Genomic DNA, 14,920 nt, shown 5'->3' with positions numbered 1-14,920 from the left:
GCTGAAGTGATTCCTGACTGATTATGCTGGTCTTTTCCCATAAATATCTGGTATAACAGAGGTCTATTTCTTTCCAAGTTTCTAATCTTGATTAGGTTTCTTCACTGTTACAGGGCATGCAGTTGTTCCCTCCACAGAAGTAAAATCTGATCATCACCACTCTGATTGAAGAGAACATCACATTATGCACCACCCTCACCTCAGCCTTCCTGAAGGACATCACTTTACACTCATCCATGCTGTATTTCACTAGCCATGCTACTGCAATATTTTGTATTTACTGCCTCACTCTACACAGGGCATTTATTACTATACTGAACAGGGCAGACTCCTGGAGAGCCCTACTTTGTACCTTCCTCCCCTCTGAAAGCCAGGGAGCACTTACTCATACTGTCCACTCCTCACATTTTGATGAACTATTTATACATTTAAGGATTCTTCATCTTATCCCATACCTACTTAGTTTCTTAAGGTTTTGGTGGACTAATCATTTGAATGTACAGATCTAAGTAACAAGAAGGTTTTAAAATCCTGTCCTCAGCCTGAGTACTCCATCCTCCTGGTATATTAAAGGGATCAGGAAGAGAATATATGTGATTAACACCAGGTAACAGTGGATATGTTCCAGGCAAAATAGTAGTAAACACCTGTGTTTAAGCGGTGGGTAGCAACAGTCTTTTTCCACAGCTTAGAAACAAATTTATATGATTTCACTGTCTCTTCTCCCAGCATTTCAAGAAAAGCCACCACCAGTTTTGTGCTGTTATCTAACACCAATTTCATTAGTGTTGTTTCAAACTAGAAGTGACACCTAGACTTATTTTTAAAAAGAAGCAGCACTAGTATTATAAAGTCTCCTTACACCAGAAATTAATATTGAAAACACAAGTTAACATCTCCCCTGAATATGCTATAGAGATTTCACTACCAATTGCACCAGCAAAAACATTCACAGTATTAATTTGTACAACACTAGAAATCCTGCCTGGAAAAAGATGCATTTTGTGAAAGCTTGGTTAAAACGATTACTCTGTGTAACTGCTCACATTCTGTGGGGCTTTGTTACGGTATCATACAGCTCTCTGCAGATCCAAGTTAGACCTTGGTTTCTCCCCAGTACCAGAACAACACTCTTTCCCACTTCTTTAAAGGAGCTTCCAGAGTTCAGGAGGGCATCTAGCAAGAAATATACCATCACTCCACAGCTCACCAAGATGAACTGCTACATTTTGTCACTCAACTTTCTCCAGAAAAGATAGGTTAACACCATCTCTCTGCATGAGCATCTTACTGCTCAAGGCAGAACAGAAAGAGGTACAATGGGGTGAGCCAGAGGAAGGGAAACAGAAGAGGCAGCACAAAAAGAAACTTTCCTGCTCTTTTTCTTACATTCCCTGTTGTTCACTTCTCGTTTCTGGAACAGTCCCTTCCCTTTTTCGCCATCCGCTTGTGTCTCTGCTCCAAGTCCTGGATAATGTTAGTAACCAGGTATGAGACTTGAGATGGGGGAGGGAAATCTATGCTAAAGACTGCTTTTTTTTTTTTTCACTTAAACAACAAGACTTAATATTTAATGTTGCAACTACCTCTCCTACATTTCTCTCTATTCCATTTTGCCCTTTCTTATACTCCACTAAATAATACCTTCAAAAACAAGTCACTGCAACCGCTTGGCCTTCTCACAGTTACAGCCAAGCTTCACTTAGCATTTTACAAACCCTTGTCTGGAGCACTTTCCCCTGGCAGGCTGCCAACTGTCTTATTCAGTTTCATGCACTGTGTTCATTCTTCACTGTTTTAACAAATGCACCTGAAGGACTGACAAAAGTACAATATCAAGGCCACAGACTTAACAAGCAAGCCACTGCAATCTAGTTATTTGCAGTGAACTGCATCTGCTCACAGTGATTTGTACAACTACCAAACTGGAAGCAGTGCTCCACAGATCTTGCCTCCCCTGACTTCAGACCAAGCCCACCAAGAACACCTGCACCATGGACCGAGCAGAAGTGGGGCCCAAGCTGGATGCAGCAACTGACATTTCACAGCGTGTCCCCAGTGGTGCTGATCTCACCCAGGAATTACTCATCAATTCAAGCAAAGTGCATCACCCTGTACATTAACCCATTACATAGTAAATAACAACTCATAGTTAATGTTGGCCTTAAACAGAGGTTGAACAAACAAATTAGCAGTTTACTTGTCAGAATAAGCTTGCCTACAGAGATGACACTCATCTGTAGTAGTACCAGAAGAACAGTTAGTATCAAGCAGAACTCAGATCAGATTATAAAATTCAACAGCACTGCCCAAAAATGTTTCTAGTATCATGAATATGCCAAAAACCATGAAGATAAAACATTACCCTTATTTTCAAAAAGTTTACCAGATAACAGCAAAACTCTTGTTCAGACCATCATAAAATTAACACTAGTAGCCAGAAACCTGAAAGGATGCGAAAGTCTACTACAGTGTGAAACAGCAAGTTTAATTTCAATTAGTTGCAAAACTACCAACAGCGGGCAATAAAGCTTTGCCACTGCTGCAAAAAATGAAGTGCATATCTATCAATCTAAGAGTCTTCAACAGGCTTCGTGACAGTCCCCTGCTTTTACCAGTCTTTAGCAGCAGCTACAATTGTCCCTTGAGAAACAAATATTCACCCAGTAAGTGCTTCTGCTGTTAATCAAATAGGTGCTCTCAATAAGAGTTTCTCTGCAAAATGTATACCTTTCACATGCAGAGCATAAAGGAAAGTAAGAAGCTTCTTTTATCAGATATCAGCAGGTTACATTCAAAGTATGATTGCACTAATCTGCGGGAAGACAAATTTAACAGTCACAACATTGACATACGTGGTAGAAGGAGATACTTTTGAAAACATTAAGCCTAATGCCTAAGAGGCTGGCACAGGAGCAAAGCTATTTAGTTCCTTTTGGGAAGGCACCATGAGCCTTTGCCAAACCAAAGACTTTGTTTTGGTTTTGTTTTTTGAAGTAGAAGACAACATTACCTGACCTCCTAGATATCTCTTGGATGTGTTCAAGGAGGAGAATTTAAATCCTACAAGCCCATAACATTCATTTCTCTCAAAGAAGTCACAAAAAGCAAAGCTCATCCCAGAAAAGTGACTTCTTGAAAAGTCCATTTACTACTCAACACTTCCCTTGCCAGGAACATCAGCATTTGTGCTACTGGTTTTAGTGACAACAATCCATAGAATAGAATTAGAGCATCATTTCAGTTGGAAGAGACCCTCAGGATCTAGTCCAACCATAATCTAACTCTAGAACTAAAATGTGTCCATAAGAACCTCGTCTAAATGCCTTTTAAACATCTCCAGGGATGGTGACCCCATCACTTCCCTGGGTAGCCTGTTCCAATGCCTAACAACCCTTTCTGTGAATAATTTTTTACTAATATCCAATCTAAACCTTCCCTGGCACAACTTGGGGCCATTTCCTCTTCTCCTATCACTTGCTACTTGAGAGAAGAGACCAACACCCTCCATGCTGCAACCTCCCTTCAGGTAGCTGTAGACAGTGATAATGTCTCCCCTCAGCCTCCTTTTCTCCAGGCTAAACAGCCCCAGCTCCCTCAGCTGCTCCTCATCAGACTGGTGCTTCAGGCCCCTCAGCAGCTTTGTCGCCCTCCTCTGAACTCTCTCCAGCACCTCAATGTCTTTCTTAGTATGAGGGGCGCAAAACTGAACACAAGATTCAAGGTGGGGCCTCACCAGTGCTGAGTGCAGTGGCACTATCACTTCTCTAGTCCTGCTGGCCACACCATTCCTGATACAAGCCAGGATGCTGTTGGCCTTCTTGGCCACCTGGGCACACTGCTGGCTCATGTTCAGCTGCTGTCAATCAACACCCCCAGATCCCTCTCTGCCAGGCAGCTTTCCAGACACTCTTCCAAGCCTGTAGCACTGCCTGGGGTTGTTGTGACCCAAGTGCAGGACCCAGCACTTGGCCTTGTTGGACCTCATACAACTGGCCTCGGCCCAATGATTCAATGAGTCCAGTTCCCTCTGTATGGGCTTCTGACCCTCCAACTGATGAACACTCCCACCCAACTTGGTGTCATCTGCAAACTTACTGAGGGAGCACTCAATTCCCTCATCCAGATCATTGATAAAGAGATTAAACAGAACTGGGCCTCATACTGAGCCCTGGGGAACACCACTCCTGACTGGCCACCAGCTGGATTTGGCTTGATTCATCACAACTCTTTGGGCCCAGCCATCCAGGCAGTTCTTTATCCATCACAGAGCACACCCATCCAGGCCATGAGCTGCAGCTTCTCCAGGAGAATGCTGTGGCATACAGTGTCAAAGGCTTTGCTGAAGTCTAAGTACACAACAGCCACAGCCTTTCACTCATCTACTAGGTGGGTCACCTTGTCATAGGAAATCAGGTTGGTCAAACAGTACCTGCCTTTCATAAAACCATGCTGACTGGGCCTTATCACATAGTTTTCTTTTATGTGCAACATGATATCACTCAGTATGATCTGAGCTGAGTTGTGGCAAACTACTTAGTTTCCCAGAAACTCAGTGTGGCACTTGGGCCAAGTTAAATGAACTGGACTACTGTCCTCTCTCTGATCAGTCCACCATATAGAAACTTACCAGTGGGTTGTTCCCCTTCAGCTCCTGAACAGAGTAGCCAGAAAAAGCTTCAGCAGGGAACCACAGAAACCCTGCTCAGAACCTGCAAAGGGAGCCCATGAAAACCAGCAACAACTCAGTTGCTCCATCTGCTCCCTTGGTGAAAAGTATGCTTCAGAGAGGCCTCCTTTGCTCTGTGCCTCTCCTTCCCTAGTCACACCTACCTTTAGATCTAAGAGATGTTGTTTAAGTGCTGCTCACTGCAGCAAGTATAAGCAGCAAGGTGACTGAAGAAAGAAAAACGATTTGGACATGAAGACACCAGAAAAGACCAACTGGACAGGATATATGCAAACAAGTGTGGTTGGACTATGTTGCAAGAGAAAGACTCTCACATTATTTTGTCATTTATACTTCAAAGGGCTGATACCATGCAGACAGCTACACAGCAAAAATGCCAGAGCAAGTACATTTTTTTAAGAGATTCCTTTCAAAATATTACTAGAGTTGCAATATATAGACACCATGCCCTAATGAGAATTACTTTCTAGACTTCTCTAAAAAGACTTGGGAAGGCAGAAGTATCAGAAAGATCTTCTGGGGATCCTGAAATGTCTGTCATCATGGATGTATGAAGTTCCAGGCGCCAGCCTAGACATCTAAAGAGATTAATTTTTCAAGAGCACTAGTGAGGTTTGTTTGACCTCAAGTCTCCAAATGTTCTAATAAAGAAATTGCACTTCCCAACCAGACACAGAAAACAACTTGGAAAACTGAGAAGTATTGTATGATGAAGTGGCACTTGGAAGAGAATAAACATGAGCTTCTTTCCCAGACATTTTGCTTCCTGATAAAATGTGGTAATGGGAGCAAAAAAAGTTCAGAGCTATAAATGGTACTGTGAATTTGAAGTGCATTCTTTTTTAATAAATTTTTCCTCTTTTTTTTTTTTCTAAGAAGATCCCTGAGAGTTTCTAGCACCCTTCACATACATCTTGTAAACTTCATACAATACTTTGAAGAAATCAATACACACACAGAGGTTTTAACAATGTAATTACTCATCACTGCAGGTTTTGTGTTTCTTTTCTTCAGAGTTGTTTTATACTCCACTATGGGCCTGAACCAAACAAGACCATTTATTATTATACAGAAAGATGTTCAGGCCATTTCCTAACACACTCTGAGGACAAGCAAGCTGTTAGTGCAGCAAAGGGCACATGCATTATGTTTTGAGCATTTCTGCTTAGATTTCATGAGGCTTCAGGAACTAAGGACTACATAACTGTATCAGCAATAATTGTATATTTTTTTAATGCTAAGGGGAGGGGCTATGACCACTGTACTACTCAATTAACCATTCTTTTTTTTTCACATTGCAGACATGATTCTTTTTGCTTCCCTTAGTTTCTTGCCACAAGTTCTTTTTATTTTGTGATGTGATAAAGCTGAGGTTTAAGTCCAACTAAGGACAAGTGTCCTATTCAAGGTCATCTGTGATGAGATAAGTGTACATGAAAGTGCATCTATCAACCTTTATTTGTATTAGACCCAAATTTTATAATAAATTCTTTCACTGATAAGCCTGTTCCTTTCAAAAAGGCCTCATGTCAGGATAACATTTCTGACTAGCTGTGGGATAGTCAGTGTCACTGTCCAATAAGCTTTCACGAGCCAGCTGTATCCCTGCTGAGGATATTGACTCTGGAACATACTACTTCCAAAAACTTAGTCTGCCTTGGAAAAAGTCTCAAGCCTCCAATGAGTCAGTCCAAAACAAAAAAACAGTCTGAATGTCAGAATCTCCTGTTTCCAGACTGATCAGCTTTCTCCATCCATTTTGAGTAAAGGTAAGCCCTGGAACTCACTCTTAACCCACCAAGTTGTAAAAACCCAGATTGATCCTCCCTAGCTCTACAGAGGTCTAAGTTTTCAGTAGTCAAGAATGATTTGTCATCTCTTGCATGAGGTTAAAGAACTAACTGCCTAAATCTAAAAGGGATACTAAGAAAACCAGTTAGGTTAACATGCTAACTACACAGAGCAGCAACATAAACACTACAGTGACTACTTTCTTATTAGATTCTAGAAAACCTGTGTTGCTTTAAGGTGTGTAAAATGTTCAGACCACAGACAACTGACCTGGATTGCCTGTACAGTTGTTACAGAACTAGAAGTGCTTTAAAAATTTTTTGTAAACCCCTCTAAGCATGGACATCATAAGTGATCGTTACAATTGTATACTCCAATCCCCTGCACAAAGACAGGCAACAAAAGTTCACAGTATGAATCCTACCACAGTATCATAGAATAAGAATATCAGATGAGACTGGAATCACTGGCAAGTCTAATTCTAAGTTACAATTTTAGATACCTTGGCAGTTAAAGTTACAATAGCTGTCCATATCACTCCTTAGATTTTTATACCTTTAAGTAAATTAACTTTAAGTCAGATGTTTCTCCACTTCTTTAGAACCAGAAAAAAAAGCATTCTCAATTGACTTTCTATTACGGGAACACCTTACTCAAATCTAAAGACATACAAAAGAAAAAACACCAAGCAATTCAACAGATTACCGAACTGCAACTGAAATGCTTCTTTGGAAGTCAAAAATTGCAGAGAACTGTAATTGCTAGTTTGCCTGTGCACAGATTAGTAAAGGTACACATGAATCCTACTGGAAAAGAAATTTTCCTGACGTTGTGCTGAAGATATGTCAGTACAATATATGTCAAAATTACAAACTTCAGACTATTTTCCTCAGAAGTAAAACTATACCAATGATAACAGTTCTGTCTATCTTCTGTTTGCTCCACATGACTAACAAAAGCTTTAATAAATAAGCATTTAAGGCAAAACTACCATAATGCATGTAGAGGTTCCACAGATTTCTGTTTACTCATTTAAAATGACTGTTTCCATCCTTATACCAGGCTATTAAATATTTCTTACTGATTAATTTAGCATAAACATTTATCAGAAGACCAAAGATTATGACCATCTCTAATACAGTTTGGTCAACTACTGCAGGTATAAGCAAGATGTAATATTAGGTTCCAGACTATTATGAACAATTAAATTGTAGTCCTCTTTGCCAGCTTAAACCTTACTAGGAACCTGGATATGACCAGGCTTAAAATATTTCAGAAAAACTACTGAAGAGTTAAATTGCTCCTCATAAAAATCATGTGGGCTTGAAAACACTGAGCCTCTTTTCTACAAGAACTAGGTTTTCAGCTTCTGTATCCCATTTTCAAGGGCTTAAAGAGTCACACTTTTTTAAACCTAAGAAAAGCTACTGACTCCAAATTAGATTCCTGTAGAAAGTATACAGAAGCAACAGTCACTACTTAACAGGTTTGTGCACTGAACTACAGTCCAAGTTTTTACATTACAAGTGTTTAAGTTATCAGACTAACCCACTCTGAACAACAGATGTATTTATTCCACAGTGTTTTGAAAGCCTGTAGTATTTTTCTTCCTGATGATAAACTTTATTAGTTAGTCTAGCTTTTAACTCCTCATCTCCATTTTTTCTGCTCCTAAACCAAATGAGATTAGAGATACTAGCAGTTAGAAATTAGTTGCAGATTTTCTGTGTAAACAGAAAATAGCAACAGCACCTTTCACATGCATATAACTATACATACATGAGATTTTTGCCTATATAGACTGTCGTCTCTAACTCAGTCATGGTGCTGAACTCTCAGAAGACACACATTTTAGTCCCATCACCAAAGCTCCCTATATATTAGCTACTTACAGAGAAAATGGGCAGGGTGAACCCCACTGTGTAGAGGACAGTGGATGTGATGGTACTGTCATGGAACGGGTACTTGATGTTGTCATCATTACAGAAAAAGCCTCTCTGATACGGTTTTATTTTGGCCAAGTTTAGAACACCGAGGGGCAAGCCAGCTGTTGGGGGAAGGAAAACAAAAAACAAACACAAGATATACATGTGGTTAAATTTAAAAAAACAAAACCAAAGCAAACTACATTTTAAAACATGCGTGGAGGAAGGAAGGTACCAAACATGCAAAACTCAAATTTTCTAAAGACCATGCAATGCACACACTTACCAAATCATTTTTATACAAGTTTAGCTCTTCTAGAAGTCTGCTTCAGAAAGACTCTGAGGTTGCCCACCAGATACACAAGTTAAGGAACTATGGAATTTCAAGTCCTTTCATCATTAAGGCAAGTTGCCACATGCTGAACCAAGATTATGCTTAAGAAATGCATTTGTCACTCACATGACTGAATAGTTATTGAGGGTGGGATGCTTTTTGTGCCCCCTCCTTCACCACCTCCCCACAACATTAGCTTGTACCTGAATTACCAGCCCTGCTCTATGCACTATAATCTGGTCAGTGTTTAGAGAACAATACAAAAATACACACAGATTTTACCATAGATTTGGAGTTAAATATTCCATGCAAATAGCTTTCATGCAGGTGAGGAGAACAAGAGAAGTGTAGAGACACCAATGGGAAATAAAGACACTCTGAATGGACTACGTCTCAAGGTAATGAGATTTCTACTTAAAGAGTTGCATTTACACAGCTTCTTTACACTTTGGAAGATTTCTGCATGAAAATAACTAGGTTACTAACATAGAAACCAAGATTTGGGTATAAATGATTGCTCTTTGAACTTAAACTGTGTGATATATTACCCATTCCCTCTCTTACAAGTTCACTTCCACTATACTGGCAGTCATGCCAAAGAGGCCATCAAGACCTCTGACCATTACATTCAGGTCTGTAACTTATTTCTGAAAAGAAGAATTAGCTAGGTAATAGACATTTGCAGGAGCAATGATCTCAAGAAACCCAAGTTTGTCATTTTACTCTACTTTCTCATTCCCCACTTTCCTTTAGTCCCTTGAATAGATCAGTGGATATATTATGCAATGCTATGTAATAATTGCAAAATCCCCAAACAAAACAAGTAGATTTTTGTTTGAAACAAGTTAAAATGGGCAACTAAACTTTGTATTTTCCCCAACATCCATGTAACATGCAATTCTTCATACAGACACTCCATAGGTAAACTAAGTGCCATTATCAAAGCAGAAAAGACTACTCATGATGTAAACAAACTTCTGTACTGAAAACAAATAGCTTTTCAAAGAAATTCACATGATAAGAGGTTGCTTTGATGTCTAGTGACACTTGTTCGGATGAGTATCAGATAAGTCACTTAAAGGGGTTTTAAATAACCTTATTTCTATGTACTTCACAGAAAAGGCATCAAGAGCAAAACAGTAGGAACAGAGTGATAAATCCCGGCCCCTTGTTTCCGCTGCTAAGTCACAGTGCAAAAGCACATGAAGTGCATACTGAAACTGTGTTTGCTAATATCCCAACTCTGCTCCTAAGAAAACTGGTACAGTCACAGAAGGCAGTCTGGCAGGAATTTAAAGCCTCCTGTGCAACAGAGAGGACTTTTTTTTTCCCCACAAAACATCTGAAATCCTAAACACTGTCCACGCTTAGTCTTCACAACCAGGGATGCTGATAGAGCAAAGCACTTCAGCAGATGCTTAGCATCCCGTATAGCAAAACTGAACAAAAATGCAAATGTCATTATGCTTATTGAACTTCAGTCACAAAACTTTTTGATGAGGTAGGATGATATACCTTGAAATTAACTGCACCTCAAGGGTTTCTCTCTCTCCTCTACTTTAGTGACTAAGAAAGGAGACAGAACTTGGCAGCAAGCAGAAACAGCTGAAACAGAACTGCAGCCCTTCCAATACCAGGGTGGCCACACCGAACTCAAAGTCTACTTGGATCAAAGGACATTGCTGCATGTTTGCATGTCAAGCCAGTTTTCAGCTCCACTCAAGGCCATGGCAAGATTCCACTAACATAAGTCAGAGCCCATGTTTCCCATCCTTACCTACGCTATTGCATACCCAGCGTCAGGATGATAGAATGGCAAAGCCATTACCTATTTGATACAATCCTATCTTCTCAAACAGGTCACCAGATTTTCACATGCAGAAATCACACCCTCATGGTTAATTTAAGCAGCAGCTTACACTTTCAGCCTTACACTTTCAGCCTTTCTTAGCCAATACTGCTCAATTTTTACAGAAAGATTCTGAGGTGTTTCTCTTTGGTTCTGTATCTGGGTTTAACTCCATTAGGACAGGCTACTTTATTTTTGCCAGCTGTTGAAATATGTTCTCTAAATGCTCCAGTTCAGAAACTAAAATACACTCCAGCAATTCACTTGCAAATATGACAGTTCTTAGCTCAAAATTTCCAAATTTCTTGCCACCAAAGTACACAGGTTTATGGCCAAAGGTCATGCATATTTTTTTTCTCAAGGAATATTTCTTTAGGAACTAGAAGAGAGCCATTACATGAATGTACATGAAAAAGAGTAAGTACCCTAAGTTTGTCAAGCAGGGTTTTAAGCCTACGAGCAAAACAAACAGCTTGAATACAAAGGGATGTTTTTTGTTGTGCAACTGCAGCAGGAGGGAATTACTCACTCTGTAACCTAGTTAAGGAAGAAACTGAAGGGCTTTTTTTTTAATTAGAACAATTCCATACAGTAAGTGTTATGCACTCAGTTTTCAATAAAAAGGAAAGGAACTCAATACTTAAATTAAGCTTTCTTTTCTTCCCCTTAAATAGTCTTCCTTATGTAAAATTTGTTTATAAAAAGTAGTTTGTGAGAACTTTTACACAACTAGCAGTTATCCAAATTTTTCTGGTGCCTATACATTTACATATTTCTTTGTATATTTTTGTTCCTTTCTACATCTGTTTTATCGAAAGAAAAAGATCCACCTTTTTGTTAAGCAAGATTGATTTCACTACATTATGCAGTACTTGGAAGGTACTTTAAAAGTGTATAATTTAGACTTGGAATTAAGAAACATTTTTACTTTTAATCATGGGATTCTGGGAAGATGAAAAGCAGCAAATAAATAAAGGGTTCAGATGAGGACAATTTCACCAAAGTGACAGCATAAATCATTCATATAGTCCACAGTAAGAGAATGAGAAATTGGATATTGGTTACACATCTCACACTAATTGCCAATTTCCATTCTTTACCATTAGAATTCATACTGCAATCTATGCGATGCAATGCTTTCCAGCAGTGGAGTAGAAGACTTTAGGAAATGGTGTTTAGTTGATCATTAAACTAAATGAGTAGTAGCATTTTCACTAGTGTTTATTTTACAGGAAGGGAAGACAACACTTGATACATGTAAGTAAACAGCTCTGAAATTTTCACTGTAAGAGAAAACAAAACAAACCAAAACCACTAATGGACATAGCAGGCCAGTAAGTATTGCCACCACAGATGCCAAGCATCTCCATAACCTTTAAGCAGGCTGACTGTACACTGAACTCCTGAGGAATGTTCAGTTTCATTAGCTTCTACAAACTGGAGGAAAGGGCGACCAAGATCTAGGGAAAGATTGCAAGGCTAAAAGGCAGTCTTATAGACCAGCTCTCATGCCTTGTCCTCCTCTTCCTTTTTACCTAGCCAGTGTCAGCAGCAACCTGAGGGTGCTCTTCTGATTTAGGTAGCTCTATACCTTAAGGGATCATAATGGCTCAATTGTTATTCATATCCTCTAAAGCATGACCTTCAGCTGTAACAAACGACTGTTCCTTGAAGCTCTGTATGCTTCAGAATCAGAACTGGAGTTTCTCTGTTTTTCTGTTAAACTTTGTCTAGTTGACCAACGGGTTCTGTGCTGTTTTGCTAGGTAGCAGCAAGAAACAGAGCAGTCCTCTGATCTTGTTTCCCTCTGCTTTAATTATACATACAAAAGAACCTGATCACTCAGATGGTCTGGAACTAGCCCATCCAAGATATTGTAGAAGACTGGAAGACACTTTTCTTGTGATGCTCATGCAAACAGACTCCAGCTAACCCTGAAAGCTACAGCAGTAGTAACAACATTGGATGGGAAGAGAGACCGCAGAGGTTGAAAGGCTTTACCTATGAGAGACAGGTGAAAAAGCTTCATACACGTGGATGAGAATAAAAGCACACAGGAGTGAGAAAGAGGGAGTCAAGGGTGGTACTTTAATTGCTGACCATGCCTTAAGTTTTTGGCTAGAACTATACAGGGGAACATAGATTTGTACAGAGCAAAACTAATCTAGCTGAAATTGTTACACAGGGCTATGCTGAGTTCACAAGGAATTTCCAGCTCCAGATAGAAGGTTCAAGCCAGCTGTAACATAATTTCCATTGAAAACCTACAGATAATTCACAGTAATATCAACAGCCTTCAGAGAACCCATATTTAACCACATCTGGCATGACACAAAAGGCTGGAAGGAAGAAAGGGCAGTCCAGGGTGCAAGACCAGGGAGGAAGTAATTGTGAGAATGGTTCTCCACCCACAGAAAGGAACTGGGAACTGAAAATGAGACCCAATGGAAAGGGGAGGTGAGGTCTTCCTTCGGGGAAAAAAAGAAAAACAAAGAAGGAAAAAAATTGTTGATTTGTTATATCTTTTTTTTAAAGATGAAAAAAAGGCAATTTAAATTCCACAATTTATCCTACTACAAATGGTGGTGCTGGATACCAAACTATATCTTTTTACAATTGTGTAAGCACTGCACTATCACTTCGATTTGTGGCATTTGTCAGACCTGTAGCTAGCATTAGGTGCTTAAGTTCAGAGGCATAAGGAGTTTGATTCTGATACTCAGGTGTCCATTTGGCTTTGCCAAGAAGCTGGTTGGTATATTTTTTCCTAAACTGGGAAAAAACCCAGAATTTATCATTGAATTAGCCTCTTCTACAGCTGGCAGTTGCCATAAATATTTAAGAGCAGCACAGAATTTTGTTTAACAGGACATAGCTTCAGGTCTGAAAATGCTGCTTGTGTTCTATTTAAAATTTAGGAACACTTCCTAGTTAAGTCTATGGATGCAGTTTTGGATGGGTCTTCCATTTAGGAGTATTAAGTTTAATATCTGAAAGGAAAGAGACTCCTAAGTTCCTAACCCTTTCAAGTGTACTGTACCATCTTGTTCAGAAGTGAGTGGTGCTCACAAAACCTGACTATGATGCTTTCAAGGGTGACTTAAGACAATCTAAACTGTCCAGTCTCTCACCTCTGCCCACCCACTGCTATCCCCATCCTTGCCACAGCAACAGCTTTTCACACCAGCCTGTCCAAAAGAAAAAAGAAAAACCCCATGCCCACACAGAGGTTTTTCAGGAGCACTTGGTCCAGCACTCAGGCAGATGAGCATTAGAGCTGGGGTGAAGGACAGAACAGGAACATGCAGCCAAGGCTGTGCAAGAAGGGCAAACAAGGACGGACTGGCCATAGTCTCAGATCAACTGAAACACCTCGTGAAATTGTTTCCTGGTCAGTAGTGCTTTAAGTCAGCTGTAAGTAGTTCAAAGGAATGCATTGTATTTTTTGTAAACATCCTTTAATTAACCCCTTGGGTTAACCAGTTGGCCTCCTTGTCTGTGGAAGTGACCAAGTCTTCACTTGAGGCTCTGTGCCATCTTAAAAACTTGTGCTCAATTGCTGTTTCACCTTCTCCAGGACACGCAGACTCCTACCTGGCCCCCAATCAGGAAGTTCCGCTCATTCAGACTAATGAATGTCTAGAAACTGGGAGAAAGGTAGTCATTCTTAAGGAAGACTATAGCAAGTAAAAATATTCTAGATGGATTATTAACCATAATCCAAAGCTTTTTCCTCATGCTGTACTGAATTCACAAGTGCTAATTAAGAGAAACTGTACTAGACTAACGTGAGACTAAGGAGAATTTTTATATTTTTCTACAGTTGCCCTGAAAAATAGGATCACTACATTCTGCACTTGATATGCTGACACAGAAAGTCACCTTTGGCTTTTTAAAGAAATCCACAATTTACAGTTAAACTGGGAGTTGTCAAACAGGAATTCTGGATGTATTTGAGAAATAATTTTCATAAAACCCAGTAAATGAAAGCCACAAAACAGATCAATTACTCAGCTAAAGGCTGCTTATTGAAGAAAAAGGCACTTTTCATAGCTTACATTCTTATTAGGGAGATGATGCTGCTAAATAACCCTACAGACAGATATATGTTCTCATTCTGAGCTGAAACCTATATGCTGGTAATTACTACTGAGGAAAATGGAGAAATTAAGTTCTCTCACTCTTACATATGTATTTTTGCTTTTTATTTTCAGCCAGGAAAACCATGTTTGCTTTTCCGCCCATTTTGCAAGGCAGTCTGAGGTAAGAGAGAATGCTAGAGATTTAAAGAAACGGAGATAGGTCAACCTCACGCTGCTGGAGAGATTTCG

General features: G+C 39.7%; 1 protein-coding gene across 2 annotated transcripts in view; it reads right to left on the bottom strand.

Moving 5' to 3' along the window:
- The window catches only part of PLPP1 (phospholipid phosphatase 1), a 67,240-nt gene that overhangs the window by 42,492 nt on the left and 9,828 nt on the right, over window positions 1–14,920 (bottom strand). Inside the window, exon 2 of one of the 2 annotated variants that reach the window (XM_065860383.2) lies at window positions 8,374–8,528. The exons of the other annotated variant lie outside the window; for it this stretch is intronic. Within the exon in view, the coding sequence (XP_065716455.1) occupies window positions 8,374–8,528 (155 nt within the window). The remainder of the gene's footprint in view (window positions 1–8,373; window positions 8,529–14,920) is intronic. 2 annotated transcript variants of the gene reach the window in all.

This window comes from Patagioenas fasciata, chromosome Z, assembly GCF_037038585.1.
Source record: "Patagioenas fasciata isolate bPatFas1 chromosome Z, bPatFas1.hap1, whole genome shotgun sequence".
Lineage (NCBI taxonomy): Eukaryota > Metazoa > Chordata > Aves > Columbiformes > Columbidae > Patagioenas > Patagioenas fasciata.
Note: the sequence above shows the minus strand (reverse complement) of the source record. Positions and strands in the feature narration are given on the sequence as shown.